This window comes from Oenanthe melanoleuca, chromosome 8 (assembly GCF_029582105.1).
Source record: "Oenanthe melanoleuca isolate GR-GAL-2019-014 chromosome 8, OMel1.0, whole genome shotgun sequence".
Classification (NCBI taxonomy): domain Eukaryota; kingdom Metazoa; phylum Chordata; class Aves; order Passeriformes; family Muscicapidae; genus Oenanthe; species Oenanthe melanoleuca.
In genome coordinates this window covers 24,898,547-24,908,731 of record NC_079342.1, presented here as the reverse complement: position 1 = coordinate 24,908,731, position 10,185 = coordinate 24,898,547, and the positions used below count along the sequence as shown (strand labels likewise).

Below are 10,185 nucleotides of genomic sequence, written 5' to 3'. Positions count from 1 at the left end.
CCATTTTAAAGTAAATTTTTCCAAATTCTGACATTTTTCCCCATTTTTTCCCTTTCCCCCCAAATTTCCCAATTTCCTGTGTTTCCCCCTATTTTTCATTCAATTTTCCCCCGATTTTTGAACTAATTTCCCCCCTTTTTCTTCCCAAACTCCCGAGTTTTCCCCCCATTTCTGATTAAATTTTTCCCATTTTCCCCCAATTTCCCCATTTTTTTCCCAAATTCCTCCAAATCCTCACATTTTCCCCCATTTCCCCCTTTCCCCCAAATTCTCACATTTTCCCCCATTACCCCCCATTTTTCCCAAATTCCTGTGCTTTCCCCTATTTTTCATTCAATTTTCTGCAATTTTCCCCCATCTTCCCCGATTTTTGAACTAATTTCCCCCGATTTCCCCCCTTTTTCTTCCCAAATTCCCGAGTGTTTTCCTCCATTTCTGATTAAATTTTTCCCATTTTTCCCCAATTTCCCCCAACTTTTTTCCCAAATTCTCACACTTCCCTCCATTTCCCCCCATTTCCCCAATTTCCTCCAAATTCTCACATTTTCCCCATTTCCCCCCATTTTTCCCGAATTCCTGTTTCCCCCCTATTTTTCATTCAATTTTCCCCAATTTGCCCTTCATTTCCCCCCGATTTTTGAACTAATTTTCCCCGATTTTCCCCTTTTTCTTCCCGAGTTTCTCCCCCATTTCTGATTAATTTTCCCCATTTTTCCCCAATTTCCCCCAATTTTTTCCCAAATTCCCCCAAATTCTCACATTTTCCCCATTTCCCCAAATTCCCTCAAATTCTCACATTTTTCCCCATTACCCCCCTTTTTTCCCAAATTCCTGTGTTTCCTCCCTATTTTTCATTCAATTTCCCCCCGATTTTTGAACTAATTTCCCCCCTTTTTCTTCCCAAATTCCCGAGTGTTTTCCCCCATTTCTGATTATTTTTTTCTCATTTTCCCCCAATTTTTCCCCCAAATTTCCCCCAAATTCTCACATTTTTCCCCTCCCTCCTTGTGCAATGCCCCCCAAAAACCGCAGCGGAACCGAGTCACTGCGCGGCCGGCGGGGCTGCTGCCCGCGATACCGTGGCACCTTCCTGGGAGCCCCGCTCGCCCCGGCAGGGCTCCCTAACCCATTCCTCCCCCAGGACACGGACGGCTCTCCCTGGGATTTTAGATTCCCTCCCATCACAGCTCCCCAGGAAGTGCTTGACCCAAAAGGTGTCCCTGAGCTGCAGGGTGCCCTTGGGAAAGGCTGCCAGCGCACAGCTCCAGCAGCCGGAGCCTCCTCCACCCTTTTATCAGCTGCTGCCCCGCCTCAGGGAAACCTGATAAAATCGTTCTCACGATCTGAAAGCGTTTGGACACCGGGAGATGCATTAAGAGTGCTACCCTGGCTTGGGGGGACAGAGATAATAGCGAGGATTAGCCAGGACCAGAAGTCCAGGGGCAGGTACCCTGTGCCCCCCACCCACAGCGACCCTGAGGCACTGGGACAGCCCTGGCTGTGGAATATAGGGGTGGTTTTGGGTAAATCACTCCTGCCCACCCTATCGAGATGCTCTCAGAGACGTTTCTTTGACTTCAGCTGTAGGACAGCTCTCTGCCTCCTGCCTCTCACTGCAGAGCCTTTTCACCGGGCATCACTGCCACACGGGTACCCCTGCCCGTGCTGCCTGCCTGGCAGCAGCCACATGTGCAGGGCACAGATAAGGGTTTGCCAAACAGGATGCCTGGGGCACAGATAACACTGACATTATCTCACTGCTTGAGTGGCACGGTGTAAACAAGTGACTCTGCCCACCCGGGGAATCCCAGGCGCTCCTCCGCCCTGCCAGCTGGGGCACGGGCTGCTGGGATGCAGCTGCAGGGATGTGCCACGTCCACAGTGACAGCCAAACCACCCAGCCTGCAGCTCCTAGGAGCTGTGATTGCTCTGCTGGCGCCCTGCCTGCCTCTCCATGGCACTGTGTGTCTCTGGAATGCTGAGACAAGCCACCAGCAGAACCCATCCTCCTGGCAGGACAGTGGTACCAGCCACACCGGCCTGGTGTGGGGGCAGCCCAGGCACAGGAGGCACTGGCAGCCAATGGACAAGCCACCCTTACCCTGGACACCACCAGTACTTTTGTCACATGTCTGGTTTAGTGCAGAGATTTCAACCTTTTCCGCTCTCACATAGCAAACCCAGAGCCAGATTCCTCTGCCTGTCACCTCTGTCACTCGCTGTGTGCCATTGCCTGCTCTCCTCCCTGGGCAGCAGATGAATGGGCTCAGCACCAAGAGCTGTGTCTCCAGCCAGGGAGAGCCCCTGCAGAGCAAAATACATCCTCTCCTCTGGCCAGGAAATCCTCTGGCATCTCCAGCAGGCACTGTGCCCAGCTATGTTTCACCCCTCACAGAATGAACTTCGAGGACATTCTTGGCCTTCTTGCTGAGCTTTCCTCTTCTAAAGCTTCTCTCTCCTTCTCACCTCCCTGCTTCAGCTGCTGCCAGTGATGCCACCTCCTGGGTGATGCTTTCTCCTCTGGGATTTCTGCTCCAAAGAGTTACTGTGTTGTCTGTTTAGATTAGTAATTTACTATCTGCAGGTAGCGCAGACATTGGCACAACATGTTTTAAAGTAATTTTTATGCCTCAACCATCTTGCTTTTGTGGCTGTACAGACTGCCCTGTCTGCACTGCAAACGGCTGGGCTCTGCCCAGCGCAGCATCCCTTGCTGTGTGACCTCAGTGACACGGCAGCTCTGTCTGAATCGCAGCCTCTGTAACCATCCAGCTCTCCAGGCACAGGGTGGGTGGCCCTAGCTGAAGCTGGCTCTGCCTAAGAGCCCTGACTTCTGGGCAAGCCCCTGCCAGAAACAAAAGCTAAAGTAATGAGGGATGTTCCTAACCACTTGTCCTCTTGCAGCTCTGCCTTAAGAGCAAGACAGTCACGGACAACTATTTAACTGTGCTTCATCCACGGGCAGAGGGGTATAGGATCCTTCACATCTAAGCAGCAAAACAAAAATCTTTTCTCCACTTTTTTGACAGGAAATGGCAAAGCAACATAGGCAGTGCTTTCCTAGCTTCTTTTTATTTTATTTACCCTTAAGTAGAAGGACTGTTTTGCAGAGAGGCATCTGGGGAGGCCTCAGTGGCCCGACAGGAGGTGAGGCAGGACGTTTTCCCCCACCCACCCCGCGGGACTCAGGCGGCGCAGCCCCGCACCGGCACCGTACCTGGCTCCTCGGAGAGGGGCTGCCCGGCTCCTCCGCCGCCTCTGCGGCTGTCACACCGCTGTCCCACGGAGGCTCCCTGTCCTGCAAGCCCTAGCCAGCCGCTTCTGCCCGCCAGGCGCTGAGGCGGCCCGGCAGAGGCGCGGGGCCGGGGGCAGCGTCCTTGCCGAGGGGCAGCGCGCAGAGCTGCGCTGGCCGCGCCGTCTGGCCGCTGTGCCGCGGGGGTGCCGCCACGGGAGCCTGGCCGTGCCGGGGGCCGCCGTGCCCTGTCCATTGCTCGCCACGATGAGGCGGAGGAGGCCCGAGCCGGGGAAGTCCATGATGACCACTCCCCAGCGCACGGGCTGCCCGGCCCGGCGCCGCAGGTGCTGGCAGCAGCGCGGGTTCACGAAGCGGGCCACCTGCTCGGGGTACGTGAAGAGCCCGTTGCCGGAGCAGAAGGTGAGGAACATGGTGCTGGGGTCTCCGCCGGCCGCCTTCTCCAGGTGCCGCCGCACCCGGGCCCACTTGCGCTCCAGCGAGAGCACGTTCCAGGCGTCGCTGATGCTCAGCTGCTCGTAGGGGATGCCCAGCACCTCCCGCGCCAGCGCCTCCAGCACCACGATCTTGCCGCGCACCTGGCCCAGCGTGGGCACCTCCTCGCGGCACCACACGCAGCCCTGGCCCTCCTCCAGCAGGCAGCGGTGCAGCTGGGCGGCGAAGCCGGGCCGGGAGAAGATGGGCAGCTCCTCCTTGATGCGCATCAGCACGGCCTCGCCGGGGTGGGCGCGGAGGAAGCGCAGGGTGCGGCGCAGCACGCCCCGCAGGCTGGCCCGCTGGAAGGTGCACAGGTGGTAGATGCGCAGCTCGCCCCGCCACAGCTTGCAGCGCACGTCCAAGAAGCGGATGCCGGCCGCCAGCTGCGCCTCCAGGCCCCAGCTCTGGCACCGCAGGCGCCGGCCGCCGAACAGGCTGAGGGAGTCGTGGGTGCCCGGGATGGAGAGGCGGGAGAGGGGCAGGGCGTCGGGGAGCTCCGCCATCCAGTCAGGGCAGCAGGCTGCGGGCTGCGGCACGCAGTCGAAGGCAGCGCCGCGCCGGGTCCATGTGTCCATGCCACCGGGCGAGCGGGCACCCCGGCACCGGGCTGGGCCCCCGGAGCCCTGCCGTGGGGAGAAGCAGACCATGAGCTGTGGGAACATGTCCCCCGTGCGCCCCGATCCCTCCTTCCCCGGCGGCATCCCCATCGTACATGAAACCCTAGAGCACACCACACCCTATAACACACCCCATGCGCCCCATAGACGTTGCTGCCTGTACTTCGGTCGCACTGCACTGCTCCCCTGCCGCTCTCAAGCATCCGTCCCAGTATCCCCGAGCCCCGGTACGCCCCAGCCTCCCCCTCGTTCACCCACCTGGGTTTTCCTGTGGCTGCGGAGCAGAGCCCGCTGGGCAGCGCGGCCGTGGGTGCCGGCGGCACAGTGGCAGGTGGAGCGGGATGCCAGCCATTAACCCGGGGACAGTCATGACGCGCGTCCTGCCTCGCAAATGGCACGTGCACCTGGGATTCATCCTCAGCCCTCGGCCAAGGAGCGCACTTGACAGTCACACCGGGCTGGAAAACCACCGGCTGATCCCGACAGCAGCCAGTCAGGCCTCCGCACCTCCCTCCCCAGGAATCAGGACAAACGGGATCGCGGCGCCGCGGGGCCCCCTGATGCTGCCCGCGGGAGTGGCTGTGCAGAGCCGCGGGGTGCCCGCATACCTGCTCCAGAGCTGCGTCCTGCTGGGACCGCGACCACCCCGCTGATGATTGGCATCGTCCCCGTCAGAGGGACCACGCACAGGACCCGCAGCAGGGGTCTGTGCTCAGCCAGAGTTCCCAAGGAAGTGGGCTTCATCTCCTTGCTCTCCAGGCACCAGGGACTGCTGGAAGTGACTCCCCTCCTGCCCAGGGGACACAGCTGCCGTGCACCCCGGTCGGCAGCACACACTGAACCCGGCGGGGTTTGGAGAGGAGCCCCGGACAGGTCACAGACCCCTCCGAGCATCCCTCCCGCTCACATCTCCTCCGCCTGAGCGGGCCGGGCACACGGATGGATCCTCGGGGGGCGTTCGGCTCTGCCACTGCAGGAGCAGCCGGCGGGGACAGGCCAAGGGGCACCGTCCCCGCGGGGGTCCCTGGGGCTGAGAGGGGTCCCTGGGCTGAGCCGGGGGTCCCTGGGCTGAGCGGGGTCTCTGGGCTGAGCTGAGGGTCCCTGGGGCTGAGCAGAGGGTCCCTGGGCTGAGCTGGGTCTCTGGGGATGAGCGGGGTTCCTGGGGATGAGCCGGGGGTCCCTTGGCTGAGTGGGGTCTCTGGGCTGAACTGGGAGTCCCTGGGCTGAGCGGGGTCTCTGGGGATGAACAGGGTCCCTGGGCTGAGCGCGGTCCCTGGGGCTGAGTCGGGGTCCCCGGGCTGAGCGAGGTCCCTGGGCTAAGCCGGGGTCTCTGGGTTGAGCCGGGGTCCCTGGGCTAAGCCGGGGTCCCTGGCGCTGTCCCCGCCCGGCCCCGGGAGCTGTCCCGCGTCCCGTCCGCCCGCGGCTCCCCGGGCACGGAGCGCTCCACCCGCGGAGCCGCAGCGCGGGGGCGCAGCCGCTGCGGCCTGGGCCTGCCGCGGCCCTGTCGCTGTTCCCGTCCCTGTCCCTGCCCCTGCCCCTGCCCTGTCCCTGTCACTGTTCCCGTCCCCGTCCCTGTCCCCGTCGCCTTTCCCGGCCCCGCCCCGGCCCCGCCCGCTGCTCTCGGCATGGCGGCGGCGGGCGGCGGCGGCCGGAGCTGCTTCGTGCTGGGCGGCTCGGGGGAGACGGGCCGGGCGCTGCTGAGGGAGCTGCTGGCCCAGCGCGCCTTCGGCCGCGTCACGCTCATCGGGCGGCGCCGGCTGAGCCTGGGCGAGGCGGAGGCGGCCGTGGTGTGTGGGAACCGGGAACGGGGAGAGGGCTGGCCGTGGTGTGTGGGGACCGGGAACCGGGGACAGGGCTGGCCGTGGTGTGTGGGGACCGGGACCGGGGACAGGGCTGGCCGTGGTGTGTGGGGACCGGGAACCGGGGACAGGGCTGGCCGTGGTGTGTGGGGACCGGGACCGGGGTCAGGGCTGGCCATGGTGTGTGGGAACCGGGAACGGGGACAGGGCTGGCCGTGGTGTGTGGGGACCGGGACCAGGGACCGGGGAGAGGGCTGGCCGTGGTGTGTGGGGACCGGGACCAGGGACCGGGACCGGGGACAGGGCTGGCCGTGGTGTGTGGGGACCGGGACAGGGGACCGGGGAGAGGGCTGGCCGTGGTGTGTGGGGACCGGGACCGGGGACAGGGCTGGCCGTGGTGTGTGGGGACCTGGGACAGGGGCCCGGGCGGTGGCGCTGACCCTCGGCCTCCCCGCAGGAGCAGGCGGTGGTGGACTTCGAGCGGCTGGGCGAGCACGCTGCCGCCTTCCAGGGACACGACGTGGGCTTCTGCTGCCTGGGCACCACCAGGGCCAAGGCTGGTGTGGTGAGTGTGGCCTGCCCTGACCTCGGCGGTCCCGCTCGTCCCTTCCCCTGCCCCACTGACCCCGCTCTGCCCCACAGGACGGCTTTGTCCGTGTGGATCGGGATTATGTGGCACAGGCAGCAGAGCTGGCACGGGCAGGGGGCTGCAAACACTTTGTCCTGCAGTCCTCCCGGGGAGCCAACGCACAGAGCCACTTCCTCTACCTCCGTGTGAAGGTGAGGGGGCAGCTGGAGTGGGCTCCCGATGCTCGTGCAGGGGTCACGGGATGCTGGGATGCTCGGAAAGGAAGCAGGAGATGCAGGTCTTGAGATGCAAATGGCTCTGGGGTACTCCTGCTGCTGTGGGACAAGAGAAGGGGCTGGCTGGACAGCTGTTCAACTGCCTTCTTATAAAGCAGCACAACACCTGCATGCAGCATCTGTCTCCCTCCTCAAGCTCCAGAAACATATGCTGGGGTCTCTAGCCCAATAAAAGCTCCCCAGCCTTAAGCTGGGATGGCTCCACAGCTGGGTGGGGAGGCTCAGGCTATGTCCAGGTGGGACATGAATTATCCTGTGATGGAAAGGCTCCCCAGGGAGCACCACACCCATTGCAAAAGCTTTGTTCTCCATATGTGTGCTGCAGCTCCCACCACCTGCTGGACTCAGCTGCCTGCCAGCGTCTTGTGGATCCATCCCCGGGCTGGATGCTGAGTCCAGATGCTGTCTGGAGCAGCCTGCTGCAGTTTAGCTGGTGGTTGCAAGGGCGCGCTGCTGCCCTGTACTCGTGTCCACCCCGAGCCCTGCCCCGCTGCCTGGCCTGGGAGCTGATCCCTGCCTGGCCTGCTCCAGCCTCGCATTGGCGTTAGTGCCATCCTGCCCTTGGCTCAGCAGCTCTTTCCTGCCCGTTCACGGGGTGGCACGGATGGTGCTTGCAGTCATCCTTGTCTCCTTTCATCCTGCCTGGCTGCCCTGACAGGGAGAAGTGGAAAACCTGGTCCAGGCTGTTGGTTTTGATCGCTGTACCATTCTCCGGCCAGCGTGAGTAGTGGTGGAGGAGGGAGGACGCAGGGTGGAGGGTTGCCAGGGCAGCAGGGAGGTGCTTCACTGGGAGATGGAGGAAAAGAAAGGATATATGAACACAGGGCTGGGGAGGGAGGTGGAGAATGGCAGCAGCTGCAAATGCAGCTCATGGCTCAACACACTGCTTCCCGGTGCTGCAGGGAGCAGACTCTGCACTTTCCTATGGCCCATCCCAATGCTAGTGCCATGTGGCATGCAAGGAGAGGAGCCTTGGGCTGAAAGCACAGGTTGAGGCACATAGGTCAGAGCTTATCTCCAGATGGACCTTGACTTTATGCAGAGGGATCACTCACCTGGGTTCTTCCAGCTGTATTGTGCTGCCTAGGAAAGCTGGAATTGTTCTTTTGTCAGCACAGTGGGGAAAGGAGTTTAGTGTCCAAGGGCTCAGGTCTGTCACATTCTGTGACCCTGCCAAAGCCCCAAAGCCCATGTCAGTTCAGGGAGCTTGTCTGGGCCCTGGTGCAGCTGGAGAGCTCAGTCTCTAGGCTTCCCCCAGGACTGTTTGAGGCTGACCCCCTCCCTTCCTGTGTCTGCAGGGTGCTGCTGTGCAAGCGCCAGGAGTCCCGGCCCATGGAGTGGATAGCCCAGCAGTTCCTGGGCGCCGTGGCTCGGGTGTTCCCCGCCGCTTACTCAGTGCCCGTGGAAACGGTGGCCAGGGCTATGGTGGCCTGCGTGCTGCAGCCAGGCGAGGGGAAGGTGAAGGTGCTGGAGAACAGGGCCATCCATGAGCTGGGGAAGGCAGTGCCACAGCAGGGCACGTAGAGCAGAGGGGATGGCAGGCAGGAGCCTGGGTCACCCTTCAGTGCTCTTGGGGCTGAGGCTGGACGCACACATGGGAGAGGTGTGGGGTGCTGGCATGGCTGGCGTGGAGCCAGAGCTGCATCCACTGCTTTGCACAGTGGCTGATTCTGTCAGGGGATCAAAAGTGCAGGTGCTGGCTGCTGGGTGAGGATAAACAATGCTCTGCTGCCTGGATCCGCGACACAAATGCAGGTAAAGATGATGTAATCCAGGCCTTGAATAAAATTCTGTGACTGATCTGGTTGTGCAGGCTTTGTGTTGAAATAATGTCTGTCACCCACACACCAGCAACCCAGCCTCAGCCTTGTGTGCTCAGATTGTGTCACTTCAGGGAATGCTTACAGGCAGGCAGCAGGCACAGGAGAGCAGAGACAGGCAGAGCTGCCTGTGTGGAGACTGCACTTCACAGAGCACACGGTGGCACCAGTGCTGCTTGGATAGCAGAGCTGGATGCTACAACAGCAACAGCTGCTGAGGCACCAGGAGCGGTGGCTCTGCCTGCAGCAGGCACTCCTGGCCTCATCTGCTCAGGTGCAGAGGGACTGCTCTACGGAGGTGCTGTTCACACCTGGGCTGCCACTCGGTACCTGCAGTCACAAAAACACTGTGCACATACTTGCATGGACTGGCAAACGTCTGTCTCTCTGCTTTCCTTCCAGGCACAAATGAGCCTGAGCCCAGCTCTGTGTTCCCAGGAGTGCTCTGCATGTGCAAAGGTTGAGGCCAGCCCTGTGCACACCTTGGAGGGGGCGTGCTCCTGCCAGGTGCCAGAAGGGGAGCAGGCTCCTCCCGTGGGCGTGGAGCAGGCACCAGGAGCAGTGCAATGTCCCAGGCACGGCCCCTGCTGTTCTCAGGCCTCGTGCTCGGGGTCGAGGAACTCGGTGGCTCCTCAGATGGGATGCAGGACATACGTGACTCCCGAATTCCCTGCTGGCCAGAGTCCCAGTGCTCCGGGTAATGCTGCTTTCCAGGATTTTCTCTGACCTCCCCTACGGCTCCTGTGTCAGTGACTTGGATGTGGCAAATGGAGGGAGCCTCGATGTCATCTCCTCCTTCTACACGAGCATTTCCATCGCTGGGCTGGGCCTCAGGAGGGTGGCAGAGGCAGGGAGATGGTGTACGGCCTGCACCTAGACAGCTCCTCAGCCACTTGTGAGCTGGGGCCACAGAGCCACAGCTGCTGATAAAGACGGTCCCAGTGACAGCAAAACAACTCTTTCAGAATGTATTGAATGCACAAAGGGAATTCAGGCAGGCTGGTCAGCATCCCACAAGTATGAAGAGCACAAAGGCTGGTCACCTGCAGCACTGGGTTACACAGGCATAGTGCACTCAATGCTCAAAGAGGTTTTTTTCAAGGGATCTGTGCTTGTACAAGGGAAATGAACACCTGAAGTAGTAAGACCTTAAAAGAAGTGAAAATTGAGATGAGAGAATTAAAAAAAAATAATTCAAGCTCTGGAAGGTTACAGGTGAAAGGCAAGCCACAGATGTGAGGAGTGTTCTAGGCATAAACATGAATTATAACTATGTGAGAAGCAGAAAATTCTCTAGGGAGGCTCAAGGACAGGATGTGATCAGGCTCTCTAGGAAGGAATGAGCCATCACAGAA

At 60.9% G+C, this 10,185-nt stretch overlaps 2 protein-coding genes across 2 annotated transcripts; one reads left to right on the top strand and one right to left on the bottom strand.

The window, feature by feature from the left end:
* Positions 1–3,069: 3,069 nt before the first annotated feature.
* LOC130256188 (1-phosphatidylinositol phosphodiesterase-like) lies at positions 3,070–4,698 on the bottom strand (the record flags this gene model as incomplete). The annotated part of the gene is made up of 2 exons (XM_056497609.1): positions 3,070–4,353; positions 4,606–4,698. Coding segments are annotated over 2 exons (1,179 nt in total), but the record flags the coding sequence as incomplete, so codon positions are not given.
* Positions 4,699–5,907: 1,209 nt separating this feature from the next.
* On the top strand, positions 5,908–8,810 carry HTATIP2 (HIV-1 Tat interactive protein 2). The gene is made up of 5 exons (XM_056497975.1): positions 5,908–6,134; positions 6,604–6,711; positions 6,789–6,926; positions 7,669–7,730; positions 8,309–8,810. The coding sequence occupies exons 1-5, from the start codon at positions 5,973–5,975 to the stop codon at positions 8,532–8,534; spliced, it is 696 nt and encodes a 231-aa protein (XP_056353950.1). The 5' UTR covers positions 5,908–5,972; the 3' UTR covers positions 8,535–8,810.
* The last annotated feature ends 1,375 nt before the right edge of the window (positions 8,811–10,185 follow it).

Excerpts from the sequence above, each read along its gene's own strand:
- HTATIP2 (XM_056497975.1), top strand. The coding sequence starts at position 5,973 with ATGGCGGCGGCGGGCGGCGGCGGCCGGAGCTGCTTCGTGCTGGGCGGC. Across the intron at positions 6,135-6,603 it reads GCGAGGCGGAGGCGGCCGTG|GAGCAGGCGGTGGTGGACTT; the intron begins GTGTGTGGGAAC and ends GCCTCCCCGCAG. Across the intron at positions 6,712-6,788 it reads CCAGGGCCAAGGCTGGTGTG|GACGGCTTTGTCCGTGTGGA; the intron begins GTGAGTGTGGCC and ends TCTGCCCCACAG.